Source organism: Bombus huntii, chromosome 3 (genome assembly GCF_024542735.1).
Source record: "Bombus huntii isolate Logan2020A chromosome 3, iyBomHunt1.1, whole genome shotgun sequence".
NCBI classification, from domain to species: domain Eukaryota; kingdom Metazoa; phylum Arthropoda; class Insecta; order Hymenoptera; family Apidae; genus Bombus; species Bombus huntii.
The window spans coordinates 12,667,597-12,690,917 of NC_066240.1; the positions used below are offsets into that span (position 1 = coordinate 12,667,597).

At 33.1% G+C, this 23,321-nt stretch overlaps 5 protein-coding genes across 18 annotated transcripts; 3 read left to right on the forward strand and 2 right to left on the reverse strand.

Annotated features, from left to right (window-relative positions):
* Window positions 1–28: 28 nt before the first annotated feature.
* LOC126863754 (uncharacterized) lies at window positions 29–6,484 on the forward strand. The gene is made up of 4 exons (XM_050614226.1): window positions 29–397; window positions 662–4,399; window positions 4,475–4,688; window positions 4,778–6,484. The coding sequence occupies exons 2-4, from the start codon at window positions 689–691 to the stop codon at window positions 4,978–4,980; spliced, it is 4,128 nt and encodes a 1,375-aa protein (XP_050470183.1). The 5' UTR covers window positions 29–397; window positions 662–688; the 3' UTR covers window positions 4,981–6,484.
* Window positions 6,485–6,590: 106 nt separating this feature from the next.
* LOC126863764 (syntaxin-18) lies at window positions 6,591–8,557 on the reverse strand. 3 transcript variants are annotated; one of them, XM_050614258.1, is made up of 2 exons: window positions 8,409–8,557; window positions 6,591–7,862 (listed from the first exon to the last, which is right to left on the reverse strand). In XM_050614258.1, exon 2 carries the CDS (start codon window positions 7,586–7,588, stop codon window positions 6,617–6,619), a length of 972 nt encoding a protein of 323 aa, XP_050470215.1. In that variant the 5' UTR covers window positions 7,589–7,862; window positions 8,409–8,557; the 3' UTR covers window positions 6,591–6,616. The 3 variants fall into 3 exon arrangements, with proteins under 3 accessions (XP_050470215.1, XP_050470214.1, XP_050470216.1); XM_050614257.1 differs by having other exon boundaries at window positions 8,276–8,424; XM_050614259.1 differs by lacking the exon at window positions 8,409–8,557 and adding an exon at window positions 7,930–8,261.
* LOC126863765 (coatomer subunit epsilon) lies at window positions 8,379–10,178 on the forward strand. The gene is made up of 3 exons (XM_050614260.1): window positions 8,379–8,525; window positions 8,725–9,213; window positions 9,283–10,178. Exons 1-3 carry the CDS (start codon window positions 8,394–8,396, stop codon window positions 9,589–9,591), a joined length of 930 nt encoding a protein of 309 aa, XP_050470217.1. The 5' UTR covers window positions 8,379–8,393; the 3' UTR covers window positions 9,592–10,178.
* A 147-nt stretch (window positions 10,179–10,325) lies between these two features.
* LOC126863760 (poly(A) RNA polymerase gld-2 homolog A-like) lies at window positions 10,326–16,548 on the forward strand. 8 transcript variants are annotated; one of them, XM_050614247.1, is made up of 12 exons: window positions 10,326–11,004; window positions 11,445–11,538; window positions 12,074–12,217; window positions 12,314–12,699; window positions 12,780–12,982; window positions 13,050–13,333; window positions 13,406–13,574; window positions 13,667–13,810; window positions 13,890–14,018; window positions 14,090–14,279; window positions 14,356–14,471; window positions 14,549–16,548. In XM_050614247.1, exons 3-12 carry the CDS (start codon window positions 12,077–12,079, stop codon window positions 14,710–14,712), a joined length of 1,926 nt encoding a protein of 641 aa, XP_050470204.1. In that variant the 5' UTR covers window positions 10,326–11,004; window positions 11,445–11,538; window positions 12,074–12,076; the 3' UTR covers window positions 14,713–16,548. The 8 variants fall into 8 exon arrangements, with proteins under 8 accessions (XP_050470204.1, XP_050470199.1, XP_050470203.1 ...); XM_050614249.1 differs by lacking the exon at window positions 10,326–11,004 and adding an exon at window positions 11,033–11,175; XM_050614248.1 differs by lacking the exon at window positions 10,326–11,004 and adding an exon at window positions 11,202–11,340.
* A 750-nt stretch (window positions 16,549–17,298) lies between these two features.
* LOC126863755 (regulator of nonsense transcripts 1 homolog) lies at window positions 17,299–23,160 on the reverse strand. 5 transcript variants are annotated; one of them, XM_050614228.1, is made up of 6 exons: window positions 23,002–23,160; window positions 22,674–22,896; window positions 21,774–22,051; window positions 21,552–21,707; window positions 20,884–21,477; window positions 17,299–20,808 (listed from the first exon to the last, which is right to left on the reverse strand). In XM_050614228.1, the coding sequence occupies exons 2-6, from the start codon at window positions 22,860–22,862 to the stop codon at window positions 18,666–18,668; spliced, it is 3,360 nt and encodes a 1,119-aa protein (XP_050470185.1). In that variant the 5' UTR covers window positions 22,863–22,896; window positions 23,002–23,160; the 3' UTR covers window positions 17,299–18,665. The 5 variants fall into 5 exon arrangements, with proteins under 5 accessions (XP_050470185.1, XP_050470188.1, XP_050470186.1 ...); XM_050614231.1 differs by having other exon boundaries at window positions 22,674–22,912; window positions 23,002–23,145; XM_050614229.1 differs by having other exon boundaries at window positions 22,674–22,924; window positions 23,002–23,134.
* Between the last annotated feature and the right edge of the window lie 161 nt (window positions 23,161–23,321).

Here is a 23,321-nt window from a genome sequence, read left to right on the forward strand (position 1 = left end):
CAATTGGTCAATTCGTAAATGTGCCTTGTTACCTAGCCGCGAAACCCTGCAAATCTAGAATTACATAATCTATGATTACTAAAAGTGGCGATGGCGTTTTATGGCCTGTATTGCTTTGTGTCTAAAAAGTGGAGTTTTCGTGGTATTTTCTATGGGAGACCGGTTTATTAATGTAATTTTTGAGACTAGTAATAAAAAGAAGTGCGTGATCAAGACGAGTACGAGGTATAAGGTTAGAAAGGGCAAGTGTGAAAGTAGCGGGCAGAAGGAATACATGAGCTCCCGCTTCCGACGGCCGGCGAACATATTTATCTTCGACGGCAAATGTAATATTTTGACAAGGAGGTACAAATAATTCAATTGAAAAAATACGCCTCATTGTGCGTAATCAATTGTGGTACGTTTCACTTTTTATAACTTGAGATTTCCGAGAAATTTTCGTGATCACATGATGTTCCCGCCGTAACCTTCTATTCTCGTTGTAAACACCGTATTGATATATAGGGTGTCCTTGAATTTCGCTTCGATCTTTTTTTATGCTTTATCTCGATTTTTATGAATTAGCAATTTGAATTTATTCGTTTTAAAAAACATAACTTTAAGAGTTATCCATAAGGGGAATTAAATTAATAAATTTTCATTGATATGTTTTTAATTCCAGTATGTTAGTAAAAAAAGAGTAAAAAATATGTCAGAAATAGGAAAGATAGAAAATAGTACAATGGAAAATCAAGATATATGTTCTGAAAGTTTTGAAAAGAGCAGGGTTTTGGTATCTAGTGAAGCCAATAGTTTGAATGAAAGTCAAGATTTTCATCTAATAGATACAGGCGATGATGAATCGCAACAAAATTTAGAAAATACAAAAGATGAAAAAACATTATCTTTTGTCTCTGGTGGTAACACAGAATCAACTTTGAATGAAATAAAACTAACGGCTGAGCATATAGCAAAGCTTGATGTACAGAATGATGATATAAAAGTAGAAGATACGCAAGACGTTGAAGTTATGAAGGAGAAGGAAAAACATAACATAGAGCCATGTGAAAAAGAAGAGGAGAAAGAGATTGATGAAAGTAGTACTTTAGAGAATAAAGAAAAATTTTCTGATGATGAAAATGAAGAAATAATACATTGCACACCATCTGAAGCATCTTCACCATCTAAGAAACAAGGTGGTGCTAATATAATAAGTCTAAAACGTAAAATAGGTTCATTTAATGAACCACCTACAAAAATTTTAAGGACGGCATCTAGGGAAGATGTATCAGTGCCTGAGAAACTAGTACAGGAAGAAGAAGAAAGTTGGAATTCGTTTAAATCTGACGATTCCCATCATGAATTTCCTAAAAATTGCTCTAACACAAATATTATAATTGCAGAAACTCAGGATGTTGGAGAAGATGACAACATGAAAGAAATGGTAGAATTGTCAATATCATGTAAAGAAAGAGATAGAGATGAAAACCACCCTGAATTGGAAATGAAAGATTATGAAATAGATAAGAACAAAAATTTTAATGATACATCAAAACTACATCAAGCTATTACTAAGAGAGACCTTAATGAAGAGACATCAGAGGTAAAAAATGTATCACAGTCTAATGAAAATAGAGTAATACAGGTTCAAACAAACGAGAGGGACTGTACATCTTCCCTAAAAACTGTTGCAGTTGAGAAATTAAAATCGGATTTGAGTAATAAAAATACAGATAGCATTAGAGCAATTGAAGCAAAAGATAGTAAGGTAACATACAGTGAGAAAGCAGAAGATAAGGAAAATGGTATTGAACCTAAAAGAAAAATCAGTTCAGAAGAAAACAGTAGCAATGTTCAAGAAATATCAATGTCTAAAGAAGTATGTGAATCTCACTCTAACATGTGTTCTGGGAGCATATCCAAATCGCGAATGAGCATAGAACTTATATATGATAAAACTACTGTTCACGAAGCTAAGCCGAGATCCAAAGAATTAGTAGAAATTGATGAGGATGGAGAGAAGATAATATTAGATTCGTCTCAAGAAGATTCTGATGGGAAAGCCGAGAGTAAGAGTGTCCTAGATAATACAAAGTCTGATACAATATACAAAAGTTGTTACGACAGTAAAAATAGTAGCGAATTTAGTTATAAATCGGTGGAAAATGTCAAAGAATCATCCCTTGATTCGGTTAAATCCAGTGGTAAATTGGTAAATGGAAGTAGTGAATCAAAAAAATGCGATACCGACAGTACAGCTAGTTTACAATCAGACACGTTTAACGATATGCCAATTCTTGACAAAGCAGATAACATTTCTACATCCCTACATAATGTAAACAAACAAGTTAAATCAATTTCTATACTTAAAGACAGCGATCATGTTGACTTATTAAGTGTAAGTGATAATGAGCCTGAGGTTTTTATAGTAGATGATAAAAGTAAGTCAAACTCGATTCACAGTAGTTCTATCACAAAAGCCTTACAAATGGAAAAAGAAATTGGTATGTATGTTAGAATGAAATGTTTATTACACATTGATGAAGGTACAAAGGAATTTCTAAGTAAAGAAATCATTGGTGTGCAATGTGAGACTGTTGCTACAGAGTCCACTTTAACCAGACAGAAAAACAATGATACATCTGCTTCATTGGCAGACATTTCTGGAAATGACAATAAGGAAATATCTCCTGGATCAGTAAACAGTAACCCGCAATTATATCAACTGAATCCTTCCAGGCTTTCATTTGCTTCAACGATCAGCTTAAGTTCTGCATCTAGTGCCGCTTCACTGGCAGCCAAGCTTGCGATAAGAGATAGTACACATTTCTCGTTACCGAGAGTACCAGCAAAACATGCGAAAAGACACGGCCAAGATATTCATTCGCTGAATGATAAACACGCAATAGACGAAGCGTACGAACGTCTAAGCAAAGAATGGCAAAACAGTCACCTTCTTACAACAACTATTTTAAACTTTGCAAATACTGAACTCACTGGCGTTGATGCATACAATGTTAGCAACGAGAGGATAGACGACCACTTACAAAAGATTCGATCTTCTACGCCAGAAGTGTCAAAAGACATAGTTCAGTTACAAACTCCTAAAAGCACAAAGAAGAGCAAAGCAGTAAAGAGGCCAAGAAGTAAAAGCATTAAGTCAGATAATCAGTCGAATGGAGTGAACAAGATTTCAAAGGTATTAAATCTCGCAGAGAACATTAATACACCGAATAGAAAAAAGAATAAAACGGAACATACGGATAATATATCGAGCACTATAAATGTTTCAACAAAATCCGAATCGCATATGATAGATGAATTAATTGGTAAGGATGTATTCGCTAAATGGTCGGACAATAATTATTATCCCGGTACAGTTATCGATAAAATAAAGACGAAATATAAGGTAAACTTCTATGATGGAAAAAATAAAGTACTTATAGAAGACTTTGTTATACCGATACCGAAAGTTTTGAAAGAGGGTCTATCCGTGTATGCCGCTACCAAGAATTACGATTATGGATCGTGCGGTATAATCATCAATGTTGAGATTGTAAATAACGAAGTATATTACACAGTAGAGACAGACGAAGGAGAAAAGCTAGAAGTTCAAATCAAGGATCTTTCTTTATCAGCTGATCAGGCTCAAGTGTTGAAAGAGGAAATCAATTTGGGGAATAAGAGTCTTCCATCTACGCCAAAGCATTTAGGGCAAATAACATTAGATAATATGGTTGATGGAAAAAGACGTTCGAAACGAATCGCCACTCCCAGTTTTTCTACTCCTAAATCTAAACTAATTCAGACTCCTACAAACAAAATTGAAGTAGAACCATCTGTATCGGGTGTAACATCTTCGATTAAAAGAGAGAAGAAGGTACCCTTTGAAAGTGATGGCGTTTCCAGCGACTCTAATGTTTCTGTAAAGGACGAAGTCTTTTCTATTGGAGTACAACCCGAAATAATTGGAACCCCGTATGAGCAAGTTGTAAAAGGACCACAAAATCGAATTAAAAGCAAATCGAGAAGTAAAAAAAAAGTAGACGATGCAGAAACCATTGCAATGTTTGGTCCAATTCCGCGTGCAGATTCGAATCTGTTTAAAGGCATGTCTTTCCTTCTTACCTGTGCATCCGTAGAAACTATCGATCGATTTCAAGATGATAAAGATTCAGATCCAGGAACCGAAGATGAGATAGAATGGTCAAAAAAGCCTTTTATAAGAGATAGATTAAACAAGCAAATAGTGGCAGGTGGCGGAAAAGTCTACACTGACTTCAGTGAAATCCCACAAGATGAGTACAAAAATACAAAACTAATAACGAACGTGCCAAACACAACTGCGAAGAGTCTGTTGTGTCTTTCGGTTGGTATACCTGCTTATAATCATAATTGGATAATAAGATGTTGTCAGGAGGTAAGTATTGTAATTCTAGTACTCTTATACAAAAATTTATTATTTTTTGTAGCTTATAATTATCGTATTTTACAGGGAAAATTTGTAAATCCAGCAGAAGATGGATTACCAGCGGGATGGAGCTTAGATAAAAATTCATATATCGAAATGTTCCAAAGACAAAGCAACAAACCATTGACTCAGGTTGTTGTGATAATTCCAGTTGTAGAGTCTGAAAAACAATTTGCTCCATTTTGGCGCCAAATCTGTGAAAATGCAGGTGCTGTTATTATATTAGCGGACAAAGCAGGTATGAAAATTTTTTATGATGAAAACTTTGTGAATTGAAAATATAATATTAAGCATTAATACTAAATAAGACTTTTTATAAATTTTTAGATGTAATGGAAAATTTTGTACAGGGAACTGTAGTTCTTACAAATAGTTTGTGCCCATCCTGGGCAGCGGAGAAGGCTAATAAACTACAAATTCCATTACTTTCTACAACATGGATTGTCCAATGTTTGATAGAAGGGAAATTTTGTCCGTATGATGCAAGTGTTCGTTATAAATATAATTATAAAAAAAATTTGGTACATTAAATGATCAAGAAATTACATCTATAATCTCGGAAGCAGGTGAGATCCTGTTTTTGTAAATTACAAAAATCTCTTACTTTTACTGTATTGTTCTGATAAATGGAAAATATTATTTTTCTCGTTGTCAGACACTTTAAAGCACATCTATTTGTTTATACATTTATCAATTGCAAAGTACTACTACTTTAAAACTATTATTTTAGTAGTTTTCCAATGTTAAAAATCTTTTGATAGGTGTCTGATAGAAGAATTAAATTAAGATAGTTAAGTATGATTCCTTAAATGAAATATGTTATGTAAAGTTAGTTTATGTTCAAAAATATTGAAACATGTTTTATATAATAACACTGTATACTGTATGAATATTTGGTGTAAAGATTTCTCTTTTTGTGATTTCTTATTATACAGAACTTATATATGCTTATTACACCGTATTGTTTATCACTTTAAAAAAAAGGTAGAGTTAGAATTTTGTAACATTTTGTATAAATCAAATTCTAAATCAAAAATGATTTTTGTAAAAAAAGAAAACAAAAAGCAAATGAATTGTAAACAAACAAATTTTAAAAAATATTCCATAATTAATTTATAATCGCAATTTATGCGATTCCATATTATTATTTCATTTACATCAAGATTTTTTATGCTGACAAGATTGTTTTAAGTATCGTTTTGCGAGAGGCAAAAAGATATACAAATATAATATAACTAGAAATCTAATAATAATTCATATTTACATTAATGTTGTAAATAACTGGATATTGTTTTTCCATATTAGCTCATTCACTATAATCAAACAACGCATTTAATTATACACGAATTATTATTATATTTCAAGAGCAATTTTCTCCTCATATTTACATAGGTAATTATTTGTTTCTAAAAAACAAAACAAACTTTGCGTTATCAGGAAATAGGCAGTTTGCTATAAGAATTACTTTTGTATTAAGACGCGATTCTAATTTGAGTTTATTAGTTTTTATTTGGGAAATTCACAGCAAATATTAAAATAACTCTGTAAATCAAAGTTAATAATGGGTGGTGTATCCTGTAAATATTTTTTTACATAAAATTATAGTGACAGATCGTAAAACCTATTTACATTACACTTTTTATGTACTGGATATATATCCCATCAGTAAGGAATTTATAGAACTCTTATTACTTATTCATAGCGGGTATATGTTCAGTAAAAAAACAAATATCAAGCAGGTTGCCTCTGAATACCTTAAAGTAAGATAGCATAAATGATCTTTAAGTGATAAAAGGTACAAGAAAATGTATCTTATATGAGCGTTTGCGATACTTTCATTAATTTACAGAATGACTTTCTGTTAAACCAAATATCAATAGGACAACAACAAAAAAAGAAAAGAAATTGTATGCGGAAGTTGCACATGTGCGAATGTGTATATATAAGTAAATATATACTATAAATTTTATTATGTAAGATGTAGCTATTATGTAAAATGTTTGGGGATAAAATACAGACATATTTTGGCAAATATTTTGTTCATTTTCATTAACAATCTAGTAGGACATATAAGTATTATGCATATTAATATTTCACATATAGTAAAACGACCTTCAGGAATATGTACAAACAATTGTAATAAAATAACACATTCACTTCTTTATTTTAAGGATTATACCAATCGAGAAATAACAGAGAGAATGACATAACTAGAAGAAAGAAAAGAATCCACACTCGAAGCCCCGCATTCCTTTGAATCGCTTGTCTAATTTGCTCATTAGCATCTTTTACATTTTCCGTCGATCCAACGACATTCGTCATTAAACGATCTAAGTCCTTGTCTTGATCCAATACCTTTTCTGTGAATATTTCTTGAAGTTCTGCTATATGTACAACTTTACTTTCTATTTGTTTCACTTCTTCCGTTAATGTGTTAAGTTCATTATATAGTTGCTTGTTTTCTGCCTCTAAGGTCTGTATATCTTCAGGCGATATTTTGTCTTCATACATCAGTGCATTTACATCACCATTCATTTCTTGTATTTTCATAGCACTAGATTTATTATAGTCAATTTTACTTTCCTTATCTTCAGCTTCATTTATGTTTAAGCTAGGTTTTTCCACTTTAGGTTGTATCTGTTTGATAGGCTTTGTATCCAACTCTAGTTTGGCAATTTTTCTTACCTCTATCGCTCTTTTTACTTGTATTGCTTTTTGTTCTGAGTAGATCTTACAAACATTCTTTAAGTAATCCTCAATTAATAACAACATAATTTCTCTGTGTTCTAAGTTTTGTGGAGAAACTTCAGAACCTGCTATTTCTCTTCTTAAATCCTTGATTAATTGGGAACAGGTACTCATTATTTTTTGTGCACCAATATCGATTTTATCACGATCTCCATCTGACATGCTTGGTACATTTGACAAATAGTTTGAAAAGTTTAAGTATGCTTTACGGTTCTCCAATAGGAATTCACGTAATTTGGAAATTTGTGCAACAACACCTTGGGCTTTAATAAAAAAGGCACTTTTATTCTTTGCCCTTTTTAGGTTCCGTGTATTATCATTAATTCCTAATGCTTTGTTACGAAGACTAACAGTTTGCACGCTTACTTTAAATAGTGTACTAACATCCATTTTTAATTGTTGTTTAAATAAACTTTTTCATATATTTGGTAAAAAAAAAAGAATATCTTATTTTACATTCACCAATAGCAGCTTTATAGCATTCAATAGAAGAAGATAAAGTTTAAAATAAAACTAATTGTAATTTTTGGATCATACAGGAATTGGTATGTATAATACTTTATAAAATTTATATATGAAAATGTCGTCTCATATCCCAATAAAATTGTTTACCTTACTTTATAAAGTTCATTGCATTATGCTGTAAAATATCACAATGCTTAACCTAAAAATAAAAAAGATCTTAAAAATACGGAAAATGACATCGCTTAAACAATCAAAAAAGAATGTACCATTAATGCGATAAATAACTTAATATGTATAGGCGTATAATACTATAATGAAGCCATTACAATTGTCTCATTTACTACTTTAATGACGAAACAAATTGTATTATGACTTTTGAAATAATGATTTATAATTTGTATACACAATCGTTTGTATACGATACAATTAATATATTTGCATATATTCTATTTTACAATTTTTTACGACGTTTAAAAACAGACATTCCAGAAGATATGTTAAGGATATGATAAACAGAAAATATTAAATTTAATCATTAATGCACGAAACTGTATTTAAAATCGAAGAATGTATACTTGAATTAAGTCATCTAAGTTAAAAGAAAAGACTAACCTTAAAATTTGTAAAAAAATGATCAAATTGAAAAAATATATAAAATTGAATTATTCTCATGGAATGAAGTAGTCGGTATTGCAGTACACGATTTTTGAAAACCGGAACACGTAGCTGAATGAAACAGTATTACCGAAATGACAAGATGGCACGTCAGCAGCAAGCAGACGTCGACGAACTTTTCGACGTGAAAAATCACTTTTATATTGGAAACTATCAGCAATGTATCAACGAAGCACAAAAAATAAAGGTTTGTTTGTTCAAAGTACATTTCCTTCAAACAATATTCTTGCTTCTTCTCTTTATTAAAGGTATTTTTTCCAATACCATCAAAACGAACTATTTTACTCTTTATTTCCATGATGTTAATCTAATCTTTATTCATGCATGTTAAAAATAAATTCTAGTTACTTAAAATAGAATGTTAATATCATTTTTTGTTTTTATAGTCATCTTCGCCAGAGGTGACGATGGAACGAGATGTGTTCCTCTATCGTGCGTACATAGCGCAACGAAAATTCCGTGTTGTGCTAGATGAAATTAATAATTCTTCCCCTCCTGATTTGCAACCACTGAAAATGTTGGCGGATTATTTTGCGAATCCTGCTCGCAGAGAGGCGATTGTCACCGAATTGCAACAAGCGACCAACCGCGCTGATTACGATAATCATAACTTCCTAATCGTTGCTGCAACCATCTACTATCACGAAAAGAACTTAGAGGCAGCACTTAGGATACTTCGTAATGTAGATCACTTAGAATGTCTAGCCCTAACGCTACAGATTTACTTAAAAATGGATCGGTTAGATCTCGCAAAGAAAGAGCTGCTAACTATGCAGGAGAAGGATGATGATGCCACTCTGACACAACTAGCACAGGCATGGCTAAATATAAGCAGTGGCGGAGATAAGTTACAAGATGCTTATTACATATTTCAAGTACGATCATATATGTATTGTATGAAATGTTCAATCAGAAGGCAATTTATTAATGTATTATGATTTTAGGATATGATAGACAAACATTCCAGTACGAGTATGCTATTAAATGGTCAAGCTACTTGTTTCATTGGGCTAGCTAAATACGAAGAAGCTGAAACAGCTTTGCAAGAATCTTTGGACAAAGATAGTAACAATCCAGACACTTTAATCAATATGATTGTCCTTTCTCAGCATATGGGAAAGCCGCCTGAAGTTGCTAATCGTTATTTGAGTCAACTGAAAGATTCACATTTGGAACATCCATTTGTTAAAGAGTATTTACAGAAAGAGATAGAATTTCAAAGGCTCAGGAAACAGTATTCTTCATCCACCTAAATCATACCGAATCATAGCATTTTATGAATTAAGGTTTAAACAGAAGTATCGAAAACAATGTAATAATACAAATTCTAGATGCAAAGTGCTATGAGGTTAGAGTGCTATTGCAGGGTAAAACGCACTTCTACGTGAATTCGAGTCCTTGTTCTCTGTAGAGGAGTATTCATTTACTTTTTTTCAGTTTAGTGATTTTATACGAGGTATTTCACTTTTGCATGAAATTTTTACAGTAATTGGCAAATAAAAAAGATAGATGAACGAAACTATTTACAATTTTTACATATATAATTAAGAAGACGTATAAAAAAAATATAATTAGGTATCTACTCTTCATCCACTCTCTCAATAAAATATTTATAAGAATTAACAATATGGCTGCCATTTTATATTACAGTTATAAGACAAATCTATGAAACAAATATCAGATAAAATTTCAATTTGCATGCATTTTGACATACATTAAACGAGAATGTATGTGTTAATACAAATTTCATCTCATATATTATTACAGTATAACGACTTATTCCATATATGGGTATACTGATAACAAAAAGAAGCATGAAATATACATTCAACTAAATGAATTTGCTACTATTTTCCTTCTTATTATAAGTAGATTACAAATGTTTATGCAAATTCATATTTTTCTGAACACTTTGTAAGTGTTATAAGTAAATTGCAAATTCTTATGGATTAATGCAAAATTTAAAGATGCAAAACTACACAGAATTGATACAACATATAAAGATGTATAGAATATCCAAAGTAAAGTATATATTTTAATGGGTAAAACGAATCTTTACTTAAATTCTTTTTCAATCATGTTTATAAAAATATAAATTTGCATATCCTCAGTCTAGTCATAACTTTGCACATTTTATATTATATTTTATTTTGAATTTTATATATTGTACGTAAATTCTATATACTTCTACTCTTTAATAAACGCATAACATCCGGTAGTCTAATTATAGATAAAATAATCGAACGATCGGCAACTTTTCTCATTGCTCCTTTGGTAAATCAAGATTTCTTTTAACGCCATCTGACGTTACGTTTCGTAAATATCTAGTGTCAAGTCGAAAAACGTTTATTACATGGAAGAATTCGAAAATTTAAACGGGCAAGTTTAGTAAGTCGGAATGCGTTAAAAGTGTCAAGAGTCTCGTGCAAATCCCGAAGACGTGATCACCGCAGGAAAATACGTATTTCGTTGTTTTGAAGATCGTATATCATTTACTGGAGTCCGGCGGGAGATACAATCGTGAGACCAAGGCACTTTTGAATATCGTATCGTTCTCTATTAATCACTTGAGAACGATCAGGAATCACAGATCCGTGGGTTTTTTTCTTAGAGAAATATCGCGTTAGATCGAGAACAGATCTTTGTAACATGGCGACTCAGAATAGGTATATCATCAATTTCTGATTATATTATTAAAATGACGGTGAATGCTAATGCTAGTCTATAATTGTCCATAATTTTGATCTCTGTTATTGCATCGTCTTCATCGGTTTTCCGATTCTTCTAATTTTCCCACTTTTCTTAACTAACCATTTTCCCTGTTATTTACACGATAGGTAGTTTTTTTCTGTATATGATTTGTATCAAATATAACTGATTGTGGTACCTCTGTGTATTAAATATAATCTATAATCATCGTTACGTGTTTAGAGACAATTTTCTAATTATATAGTGTTATTACATATCAGTGTCTAACCTATAATATAGAAAATTTTTACGTAGTAAATATTATATAGATACATAGATTGGTATACAAGAATTAGTAATAAAATTATTATATTCGAATCGATGATGAATTTTGTTAATGATTTTTTTGTGTTTTCAGGAATGCACTTTGCAAGTCGTGAATCTAGACCCTTTGCTAAGAATTCGAAAAATAGAAGTGTTCAATATTTAAACGTCACAACGGCCGATCAAAAGTACTATCTACTGTTGAAATTAAATAATAATAAACGAGATACAATAAGAGAAACGAGTTCATGTTCAAATAATTAGAGGGGAATTTATTGAAGGTCGTAGAGAAATGAGATATATTAAAATATAAGATACATGGTTTATATTTAAAGTGTTCTCCTGGAATTTATATTATTTGTTCGACTATTAATCAGACAGTTAACACTTTGCATTGATTTAACTTATTTCTTTACAAATTATATTTAAAATGTTTAGATATATGCTATATATCCAATGAAAAAATACAACAGGAAAAGGTTGAATTTGTGAATGATAAATGTGTAGCTATATTTTTTTGTTAATGAATTTTATTTTCAAATTGAAATTTATTATAAATTTATGTAAATAATACTCACATATTTAGTGCATTATATAGTATAATACTTGCCTTGTTAAGAAGTACAAAAGTTCCTCTAGATTTAAGTACTATATTTTGTAGCATTTTATATATTTATTTTGACTATGTATCATACTGTGTATCCACCACAAATAATGGTGCAGATAATGGGTGGCCAACAGGCAAATGGACAGTGTCCGCCAATTCAACCACATACAATGCACATTCATGGTGCAAGTGCATTCCATCAAGCAGAATATGTAAAATATCACACAGATGCTTGCTCTCAGAACAGACATATGATTCAAGTATATCTTAAGTTTATTATATTTAACAAATTTCTAAATATTAATGTATTCCAATAATGGACTAAATGCTTTTGAGTACAAGCGGTATTCTTGCAGACAGGATCTTATCCATTGGAGCTACTGATGGGGGTTGAGATACCATCTTTAAGACATGTGGAGTATATGCAGTCAAATAATGGCACACAACGAGGACACTGGCAGAGACATGTAAATACATCCAACAACACATCTCTTATACCTTCTCCACATTTTACTTTTAGACCAAACAATAACGGTTTGGCAAATAAAAAATCAAACTGGTATAATAAATTGAGTAAAAGAACTTCCTTTCGAGAGTCTTTCGTAAATAACGAAAAATACGGCAGTGATAGCGGCTTCAGTTCACGATCTCCCACACCGAATAAACATCACATTGATAGCAGTCGAACAGAGAGCTCGGATGAACGAGATTCTGTAATTTCTTCGGTAGAACAAAGTATGAAGTGAGTATTGTTCATTTAAATAAATAAAAAACAATTAGATCGGTTATAGGTAATATCATTTTTCAATATGTAAAAATCAGGAAATTATTCTCTTACAGAAAATCACACAAGATACTTCCAAATAGTGTTACAAACAACAGAATAGTGCAATATGGTATAATTTCAAATAGTCCTATGCACCAATATTATCAGAATCAAAGATCTATTAATTGCTATCCCACTACTATGTCAACGTCTAGGAGTCAAGTACAAACGTACCAGAATAAAAGAAGGTATCATTCAGGTACGTTCATATTGATAATACACTAATTGATCTGTTCATTTACTTCAGAAATAAATTATAATTCTAGGAAGGAACAGTCCACCTCCTCAAAGATCACCTAGAAATAAAAGATATATGGGATTCTTATCGCCCAATTATCATGTGTTTCCTAGATACGGAATTGCTCCAGATCGATTTTTAGCTAGATCACATTTAGTTGAAGTAACCCGTACACCGGACGATTTACTTATTGGATCGGTTTGGGATAGACTTTCGAAAGAAATTTGGTCAAAATTTATGTTAAATCAACAGACTGAGATTGTTTATAGGAACAAGATGATGCTTTGGAGATATCTTTACGTTTATATTAAGGTAATATATGACTATTTGATTCTGACTCGATTACCTATAAATGGATATTTAAGTTGAGGTGATCATTTTCAGACTGCTTTTCCAAAATATGGTTTATTCTTGGTTGGCTCTACGATGAATGGTTTTGGGTCTGATAATAGTGATGTTGACATGTGCCTTTTAGTGAGGCATACAGAAATGGATCAAAGGAACGAGGCTATTGGGCATTTAGAACAAATATTAAAATGCCTTAAGAGATGTGGTATGTTAGTTTAAGTATTAGTTTCACATTGGGTAGCTAATATTACTTTTATATCAATTCAAATTAATCAAATAACCTTTTTATACTAACAGATTTTATAGAACAATTAGAACTTATACAAGCAAAGGTGCCAATTCTAAAGTTCTACGATTCAATACAAAATTTAGAAGTTGATTTAAATTGTAATAACGCTGTTGGCATTCGGAATACTCATCTTCTTTACTGTTATTCTCGGAGTAAGATGATTATTAGATAAAAGATATTTTGTTTATGTACAGTTTTTTAATTTCTGAAATTATTTTCACTATTTTGTAGTTGATTGGAGGGTAAGACCATTAGTACTTGTGGTTAAACTTTGGGCTCAATCTCAGAATATCAATGATGCCAAGAACATGACAATATCCAGTTATTCCTTAGTTCTTATGGTCCTTCATTTTTTGCAGTGTATGTATTGGATTTACATTGTATGATACTAATATATATATGTATATATATATTCTTTATTCTTTTTTTAGGTGGTGTTAATCCACCAGTTTTACCATGTTTACATTCACTTTATAAGGGCAAATTCGCACCACATACAGACATTCATTGCATAGATATCCAAGAAGAATTGAACATTCCAGTTTCCATACTTCGGCCTAAGAATCGACAAACTTTAGGGGAATTGTTTGTGGAATTTTTTCGATATTACGTCATGTTCGAGTAAGTGCAAAGAAAAAAAATATATTAGAGTATATTTCCATAAAATAAAAGTTTAAATAAAATAAAATTCAATCAGTTTCAATCAGTATGCGATATCAGTTCGGCTGGCAAATAAAATAGCAATAGAAGAATGTCGCAGGGCACGATCTTATAAAAATGACCCTCATCAATGGAAGTATCTATGTATTGAAGGTGAGTTATGTAATAATTTAAAAACTACTAGAGAAAAAAAGATGTTCTGTACTCATGGAATGTCTACATATCTACAGAACCATTCGATCTAACTAACACAGCTAGATCAGTTTATGATCCGGATGTTTTTGCAAGGATTAAACACGTCTTTGATTGTACATACCAAAACTTAAAAGAGCATCATGACCTAGCCAGGATATTCATCAAGGTGGATTCTACTTCACCCTATATCGTGACGTAATCACGTTTGTGCAGGCTGGTACAAAAATACTCACATTACCTAGTACAATTTTATATTTGAAAAACGGTTTATTTTTGCAATTGGCCTCTTTCGATATAATTCGAGGCAATTCGACTGATACCACTTGAGATAAAAAAGTACAACGAGGTAATTTTACATTTACCTAGAGCTAATATGCTCGTACCTTGTGATAATAGCCTGCGCTTTTGTGCAACGGCTCATCTGTTGCGTTTATAAGCTCGAGTTTTTCTCTCGTCTTGTTTCATTTCTGTTTTATTTGCTTTTTTATAAACATATAAAACCACTCACAGAGAGCTCTAATACGATAAAAATAGAATATTCATAAACTTCCTTTAAACATTTAATATGAAAATGCAATAACATTCGCGACTCGATAAAAAATGACACTAAATCAAATCGAATATTCGATAGTAGTAATTGTATGTATATGAATGAAACACTTTTTTTTGTACAAAAACATTATTATCGTTTTCAGAATCTTTTCAAGTTCACTTCGGTTCGTATGCTTTTTTATATATAAAGTTTTCTTTTCTCTTTTTCAAAATTCTCAAATACGAAAATACGGTGCCTTACACTTATAGGCTACTATAATTTATTCGATACGTAGCCTCCCATTGATCTAAAAAGTATGATGCAAAGGTCTTAATTGCCCTTGAGAATTACTTCTAATAAAAATCAAAATGGGTTCAATGCAATGTAAAAAATGAAAGAAAAAAGCATATATTTAAAATTAGAGGAATGACACGTCATCGAATTTTCTTTCGACTGTATAATATATTTATATGCAAGATGAAAAGTACTTATTCTTAATTTAATAAACATAGAGAACTTAAATTTACACATAAAAAAGCATTTTAAAAAATATCTCCTTGAGATAATGAAAAAAAATTTAAAAGCAAAAAAGATAAAAAATTGTTGTTCGAGAAAAAGAAAAAATAAAAAAAAAGATGTTAACTAGATGTACATCAATATTGTCAACAATAACAGCAAAAGATTAGTTAAAATCAATTGGTCATCTTACTAACATAGTGATGATTAAATTCTGATTATTTATATCATGTGCCAAACAAATAAATTATTTTCGTCTTTACTTCATGATTCACGCATTCTACCCGATATGTACTTCTCAAAGAAAAAATAATCTCTATTAATAATCATTTATTAAAAAAATTTGCAAGTAGACTGAACATCACTAGTATATTATATATTATTATATTTGCAATAGCGTTTCTTCTAAGGTGAATCAATCATCAAAGTTCCTATTTTCAATTTAAAAAGAAAAAAAAAATCTTTTATTCCAGTTCTAGTCTGATTTTGACTAGTCTTTCATATGAAAAATAACATATTAGATATTTAACATAATGTATAATAAAAACGTAAGGCTGTGTTAACAGTATAAAACCTGTGAAATGCTGTGTACAATCTTTGGGCCTGTGCAAATTGAAATATGTTATTTATAAATCAAATATTAAAATTAACGATTTGTTAAAGAAAAAAGTCATTATTTTTATCAAATTTTTCTTTCGTATGTACTGGACGATTTAGCCAAATTTTCGAATGATTAGCGTAAACAATGTATGTCATATGTATATTGGCAGGCCTAATATATTTTTCTAATTAATTTACTTATTTTTGTAACTGATATAAAATGAAAACTAAATAGTGTTAAGTATCTTCTTTCGCTCAACTGGAAATTCATAATCTCATTTTTTGTCAATTCTACGCACATGTTATACAAAATTTTAAGGCGATAATATCAAATTTTTGTAATTTAGATTTTGTTGTTAAATAAAAACTATTTATATACACATAGAATATGACCATTAATTAATCATATTATTATAAAATTTTACCGAAAGATTAACTTTAATCGAAAAGTGGTGTACAACATGTGAGATTTTATAGGTTAGAAACGAACGAAATAAATTTGTTGTTTCTCTTCAAATTAAATTTATTCATTTTCTTAAGATTTCACAATGAATTTCCATACTATATTCTGCAGTTAGCGGTGCGCTGTTGGTCAGGAAGAAGAAAAGAAAACAATTTTGCGTCATATAACGTGTTGTCTTCCTTTTTTTCTCTCAATTTTAATTTGTTATGTGAGTCAATTATCAAATTCATTACCGCGAGAAGCCAGTATAAACAGAAAATAGAGAAAACAGAAAAATAAAGTAGAAGGGGGGGTATATGAAGGTAAGAAAAGAACAAAAAAGAAGAAAGTATCTAAATTAAAAGAATTAGCAGATAGAACGATGCTTTAGTCAGTACATTAGAACTAATAAAATACTTTGAACACTAAATGGACTACTTTATACCGTTATAGATAAGAATAATATTCAAAATCCAAGTAATTTCTTGTTTTTTTCCAGTATTCTTTTTTTCAAAACTGCAGTTGTCTGTATCTGAAAGATGCTGTTAAAGGATTATAATGTTAATGATTGGATTCAACATTCCCACTTTTCCCCTTTTTTTCAGAGTACATTGTCTTAATTGTTTCAATGTACATTGTGATTCGTCACTTTTTTAGTCATTCATCTGCAAGTCGTATAAAAGAAAAAACACAAATACTGAATGAATTGTTTTTTTTTCATTCTTGCGCGCTCTCTCGACCCCTGCGGTAAATAAAATATATACAATATATATACCGGTCTAAGCAGAAAAGATAGAAATTAATTAACATGATCAAAAATTAATAGGATTCCTTATCCAATAGCGTAATGTCAATTATCACGCCAAGCTTCTGAGAAAGGATTCCTCCTTCACGATGATACCTCAAGTGTCGGCCTCATACTGTTTGACGACAATTCGATCGGCAACGTTTCATCGATGATGGTGGTTTTTGTCGGTTAAAGGACAAGCCAATGATAAGGATGGTCTTGTACTGTCATTGTTTTCTTATTATTGACGTTGTCGCGTGTCCACGCGTTGCAAGAACCGTACTTTTTCTGTTGTGATTTTCTTTCGCAGCTTACAAGATAGTGATCGAAAGAGGTCTATATGAACCATCAAAAAACACGATATTTTTAGGGTCCTGTAAAATCTCTATAGGGGCGTAATTCGTTTCTCTTTCTCTTTCCTTCCCTTGGCAGTAGTTGTTCATCCTATACCTTTTCTAAGGAAATGTCAAAAAGACATGTAACGCGTTTATCAGAGCCAATATAATGCACTCCAAATCTTTTCTCTTTTTCATTCTTCACATCTTCGATGGCAAATTAAACATTCGCAAACAATACCATTTCCCCTTTATTTTCTGGTTTGTCGTTTAGAGATTCGTTTAGTATTTTTGTACGTTTTTTAGCTAATACGCTATCTTGGCACACTTTTCGAATTTGGTCAAGTCATGAAGCATTACACGTCCCGTATCTCTTTCTTCCTTTTTTATCGTTATATTTTTTTGTGTTTTTGGTATTTTGATGTTTTTTTGTTTCTTTGTTTTATTTTGCTGTGTGTGTAATTCTAGCGTCATTCGATCCCCGCGATAAAACGGTACTTTTACGGTAAGCGCGTGTCACGGTGGTGGTTGGTAATTTTGGTGATAATGTCGTCTCCCAGTCTTATTCTTTTCTTTCTTTTTTTTTTGTTTTTGTATCTTTTTAATTGTTTTTATTGGCTTGTCATACTTGTTTGCCAGGTGGTTTTACTCTTTAACCGTTTTCTTTCCCCGTCTAAAACAGTTCGACGGTAAATGACGACGAGCTCCCCCATTTGTAGTATTTTTTTTGGTTTGTTTGTTTGCTTGTTTGTTTTAAAACCCTCTTTTAAAACGCCGACGACTGCGTGTGCATATACCGTACTCGATCGCCGAGCCGTTTTACCGTTTTGCGCAGTTAGTGATTTGTGGTTGTTGGTCGAAGAAGAATTGGTCGAACGAGCCTTCAGTCGCTCCCGCGACGCTGCATAGCAATTGCGTTGCTCAGCCGTACGATCTCGGCTCAATATGGCTGGGAGAATTGTCCCCCGGCTTGTGACTGTCCGGATTGATAAAAACCACTTCGATCACCCTGATAAGTTGAATCTTGTGATAATAATCCGTCCATCTGTGATTGAAACTCTCCGACAGCGAACGAATCTTGAGAAAGTTCCGCTTGACTCAGCCCGGGTTGAGAAAGGCTGAAACCTGGTTGTGACATACCTTGCGTCGTGCCTTGTGTTAATGGTAATCCTGGCTGGCTATATGGCTGAGTATTCTGTTCTGATTGACTTAGTTTACCCATTCGTGGGCCTTGTTTGTTCTTCGATAAAGCTGTACCTCGCCGATTACGTTGGTTTTGTCTAGCCTGTAGGGCCTGCTGATGCTGATTATAGAACCGTGGTGGTACGTGTGCCATATTCATGAACATTCCCACTGGGACTGGTACATTGTTCATCGCTGCTTGAGCTCTTTCTGGGCTAATGTAACTAATAGTGTCGTGGGTTCTGCTGAAGATATCTAAAGGTACGTTCCTTTGGTAATAAGGATTATGATTCTGCGTTCCATTTACCTGAGTACCTGATCTATCGTATACCGAACCTGGGATCAAAGCTTCTCTTGCATCGTACATCGACGTAGACATAAAGTGAGAGCCTGGATTAGCAGCATTGACGAGTTTCTTTGGTTTGGCGAATTGAATCATAGATTCTTTAAGATTGTTCAGTGGTCCTTCTACGAGGACTTTCTGTTCCTTATAAAAACTTAATAGATGATTCCATAATGGCTGTTTCGACAATACCTTTGGATTTCCTACGATTATGATTCCGTATTTCGCGCGAGTTAACGCGACGTTTAACCTTCGTGGGTCATTCAGAAATCCAATACCTTGATGTTCGTTCGATCGAACGCAAGACATAATTATTATATCTTTCTCTCTGCCCTGGAAAGCATCTACGCTAGCGACTTCGATTTCCTGGTACAGTTTCGAGTGCAAGGATCCTTGGTATTGCATGTATTGCACTAAATAAGCTCGTTGACCTTCGTACGGAGTTATTACTCCAATTTGTTCAGGTTTTACTCCACAACGTAAAAATCTTGTTGCTATTTTTTCAACGTTCGATGCTTCCGTTCGATTTAAGTATGATGTACCACTTCCTGCAATTTCTTCTTGACCTTGTGTAACGTAGAAAAACATAGGTTTGTCAGGTGCAGGCCAAGGAAAGTCAATTTTCAACAATTTCCTCTCGTCCGCGCATACGCCGTTTTGCAAAGAGCCCTCATAAAAAAAGTTTGATGGGAATCGTGATAGATCTGGATGCATACGATATTGTACTTCCAATCTGAAAGGTCTAATTCCCAATACTACTAATCTTTCAAAAAGAGACTGTGATAAACCAGCTCTGGCAGCTTTCTTGCACATAACTACTGGCCCTAATTGACAATGATCACCGACAAGGATTAGTTGCTTTGCTCCAAGAACAACTGGTACCATACACTCAGGCTCTGTTGCTTGCATACTCTCATCAATAAGAATTGAGTGAAATTTAAGTCTATGTAACCTTGGATCGCCAGCTCCAACACAAGTGCAGCATATTACATCAGCTGCCTCTAATAATTCTTTTTCTGCTGCTTTCTTTAGTAATCTATAACGTTTTTCGTCAACGCTAGACAATTCACCAGTCTCATCCTTTAGTTGTTGCAACTTTTGCAATTCAGTATTCGTCTCCATGTTCTTGATTTGATTATGCAAGGCAAGAAAGCTTACTGGTGAATCAATTGCTTCTCGTGACTTCGCACAGAGTCTCACAACCTTTAAATTCGATTTGTGTATCTTTTCTGTTAGTTGATCGACAGCCGTGTTTGAAGGAGCACATACTAATACAGGACCACCGTTTTGTTTGACAAGTTGATAAACTATCGTAGCGCTGGTTACAGTTTTTCCCGTGCCAGGCGGTCCCTGAATTAGAGACAAGGGTCTTTGTACAGCGTGTTTCACGGCATATACTTGTGAACGATTTAAGTCTGGCAGATTCGGAGCACTGAAATGTTTAGGAAGATGACAACGAAACAAAACCTCTTCCACCTCGTGTCCTAACAATCTATGGTATATGTAACCGGATACAGAAGTGTCGTCCACAGCAAATTTCCGCAACGCTAACTGCATGCTATTATAAAAAGGATGTTACATTAAAAGAAGCACATATCTAGATAAAAATGAGAAGTGTCTGTAAACTACTTACCGATCGAAACTAGTGCTTTTCCAAATAAAATCAACGACGAAGTTACTAACGCACTCCGTTGGGGCGCCAGAATTATTTTTCAACTCGATCCCTACTTCCTCTCCATAATTATCAGGGATCTTGATTACATGTCCAATTCCAGACCAAGGCTTGTGAAGTTCACCCAAGTAGCGAAGTCTTAGTTCATCACCGTGCATCAATTTCATATCGCCGTCTGTTTTTGCTAACATGAAATAGGCGATTGTCTTTTTGTTTAGTCCAACATCCCAACGTACTTCGATGTTTTCTTGCGTTTGAGATTCCTTTAAACGTTTATCATAATCGGCTTCTAATTTTACGAGAGGGCCAAATATGTTCTGATACTGGTATCCATCTTCGTACCGCAAAAGTACTTGTTGCGGTTCTTCATCTACACCGGGTTTCTCAAGATCTTGAAAGGTCGCGTCAACATTGTCTCGCCATAATTCCTCTAACTTATTGATTTGTTGGGCCGAAATTTGTCTGGCACGTAATTGTTCCTGTTCTGATGGAATTTTAACTAACCAAGCTAAAAAGGATCGGTCTTCTATCAATGGCTTCCATTGTTCATGATCCCTATAATATTAAAACAATATTAAATATGATAGTAATTTATTACAATTGTAATTTTTTCTAAAAATGATAATTACCAATTCATATCCTTCAATGAACTCTGAGCTGCACATGGTTGGCGGCAGAGTAATACAACAACAGAATCTGCTTTTGCAGGAATGAAGCCAAGAACGAAGACATTCCTAACAGCACAAGAGTAACACTCAAGGACAGTTTCCCCCAAAGGACCATCTCTGTAATATAAATCTCTTATGAAATAAAAATCATTCTATACAATTGAGTTGTGTAAAATATAATACCTGTGTAAAGTAACTTCCTTATGTTTAGCTCTGACAAGGTGGTTGATAATGTGAGAACCAGATGTATTTCCACGTCCGTTACAGAACCACTTGCGGCAAACATTGCACATAACAACACAAGATGCTTCATGAATACCACAATATTTACATGCATGTTCTGGCAAATCACGATTGTAATATGCCTCCTCCTCTTCTTCTTCAAACTGCAATTCTGCAAGACTTTGTGCTGCTCCAGATATCTTCAACTCCAAAGATGAGCTGCCACTTGTTCCATTAACCTAGAAACGAGCCATATATGCACAAAAATGATCAATAAATACTTATTGCTATATACAATTAAATTCTGCATCAAATTTACGTAATTAATCTTTGTTTATTTATCGCTTATTTCATCCGTTTTTTCAAAATCCTATATAAAACAATTATGCCATATTTTGTTTATAATATTGATATTACATTATTATTTTTCCTTTCATACTTAAAAATATTAATTCTAAATCGGAAACAATTCACCTTGCATAACACTATGAAATGTTCTCCATATAAGAACCTAACCTCTAATCATAGAAAAACTACTAATCACGTTTGGAAAACCTGATTTAAATATGCGATTTCTGTATTTACAACAATCCATACATCGCAAAAATCATATTTATTAGTAAATCCTTTCAAATACATATCGTTAAAAGTAAAAAAGGGAAGGCCAGAAAACTCCTGCTAAGGCGTGGACATAAGGAACTAATGTATGTCGGGAATTAGTAAAACTAAACCCGGATTGAGGTTAGGTGGCATCCGCGTGATTGAGAAAAAAAACCTTGTACACGGGCGAACGAAGTGAAGAAACAAAAGTATAGGTTAGAGATCGAACGTGGTAGACGTATGGTCAGTGAAAAAACGAACCTGTACGGGTTGGTTAGGTTGACTTTGGGCAGCATCGTGTTGCGAGGCCTGAGTTTGACTCGGCGAGGGTAACGTGAAATCAGTGAAGTCGAATTCGCTACCCTGTGTATCTGCACCAATTAAATCAGTTTCTTCGGTGTCTAGGAACGTCAGAGTCTGACTGCTGGGTCCGTATGCGTCGACGCTCATCCTGTACCGATACTCAATGTGTCCTTTTCGTGCCCTGCAAGAAAATAGAGCTGGCTCCGATTCCGTGAAGCGCCGAATACGCCAGTCGTGATAAAATAACGCAGCACAACAGACACAAGATTACGATAGTGTGATTTACCGTTAGCAAAATGTAGAGAAACGAAAACCACCACGAACGATAGCGAGCGAACTCTGAAACACTGCTCAATGAAAGAGGCCAAGACAGAATCCTACGCCATACTTCGTCTCGCGCAAGTCTCGCGCCCACCAACACCGACACGAGTATACAACTAACTTTTCTTCTTGCGCTCGTCGTGTGTTACGTCATCAGCTGATTTCCAAGTGCGTCCCAAAGAGAGAGAGAGATTGAGATCCAGACTGAAGGTTGTGGGGAATTCCAACAACTTTTCTATTTGGCAACGAAGATTGCCTTTCTCGCGTTTTGGTTCTCCGTGACGA

Coding starts and splice junctions, on each gene's coding strand:
- LOC126863765 (XM_050614260.1), top strand. CDS start 8,394: ATGAAACAGTATTACCGAAATGACAAGATGGCACGTCAGCAGCAAGCA. Junction 8,526..8,724: donor ACGAAGCACAAAAAATAAAG/GTTTGTTTGTTC, acceptor TTGTTTTTATAG/TCATCTTCGCCAGAGGTGAC. Junction 9,214..9,282: donor ATGCTTATTACATATTTCAA/GTACGATCATAT, acceptor TTATGATTTTAG/GATATGATAGACAAACATTC.
- LOC126863764 (XM_050614258.1), bottom strand. CDS start 7,588: ATGGATGTTAGTACACTATTTAAAGTAAGCGTGCAAACTGTTAGTCTT.
- LOC126863755 (XM_050614228.1), bottom strand. CDS start 22,862: ATGAGCGTCGACGCATACGGACCCAGCAGTCAGACTCTGACGTTCCTA. Junction 22,052..22,673: donor AACCTAACCAACCCGTACAG/GTTCGTTTTTTC, acceptor GCTCGTTTCTAG/GTTAATGGAACAAGTGGCAG. Junction 20,809..20,883: donor AAAAGCACTAGTTTCGATCG/GTAAGTAGTTTA, acceptor TTTTTATAATAG/CATGCAGTTAGCGTTGCGGA.
- LOC126863754 (XM_050614226.1), top strand. CDS start 689: ATGTCAGAAATAGGAAAGATAGAAAATAGTACAATGGAAAATCAAGAT. Junction 4,400..4,474: donor TAATAAGATGTTGTCAGGAG/GTAAGTATTGTA, acceptor CGTATTTTACAG/GGAAAATTTGTAAATCCAGC. Junction 4,689..4,777: donor TATATTAGCGGACAAAGCAG/GTATGAAAATTT, acceptor ATAAATTTTTAG/ATGTAATGGAAAATTTTGTA.
- LOC126863760 (XM_050614242.1), top strand. CDS start 12,035: ATGTATCATACTGTGTATCCACCACAAATAATGGTGCAGATAATGGGT. Junction 13,811..13,889: donor TCTTTACTGTTATTCTCGGA/GTAAGATGATTA, acceptor ACTATTTTGTAG/TTGATTGGAGGGTAAGACCA. Junction 14,472..14,548: donor GAAGTATCTATGTATTGAAG/GTGAGTTATGTA, acceptor ACATATCTACAG/AACCATTCGATCTAACTAAC.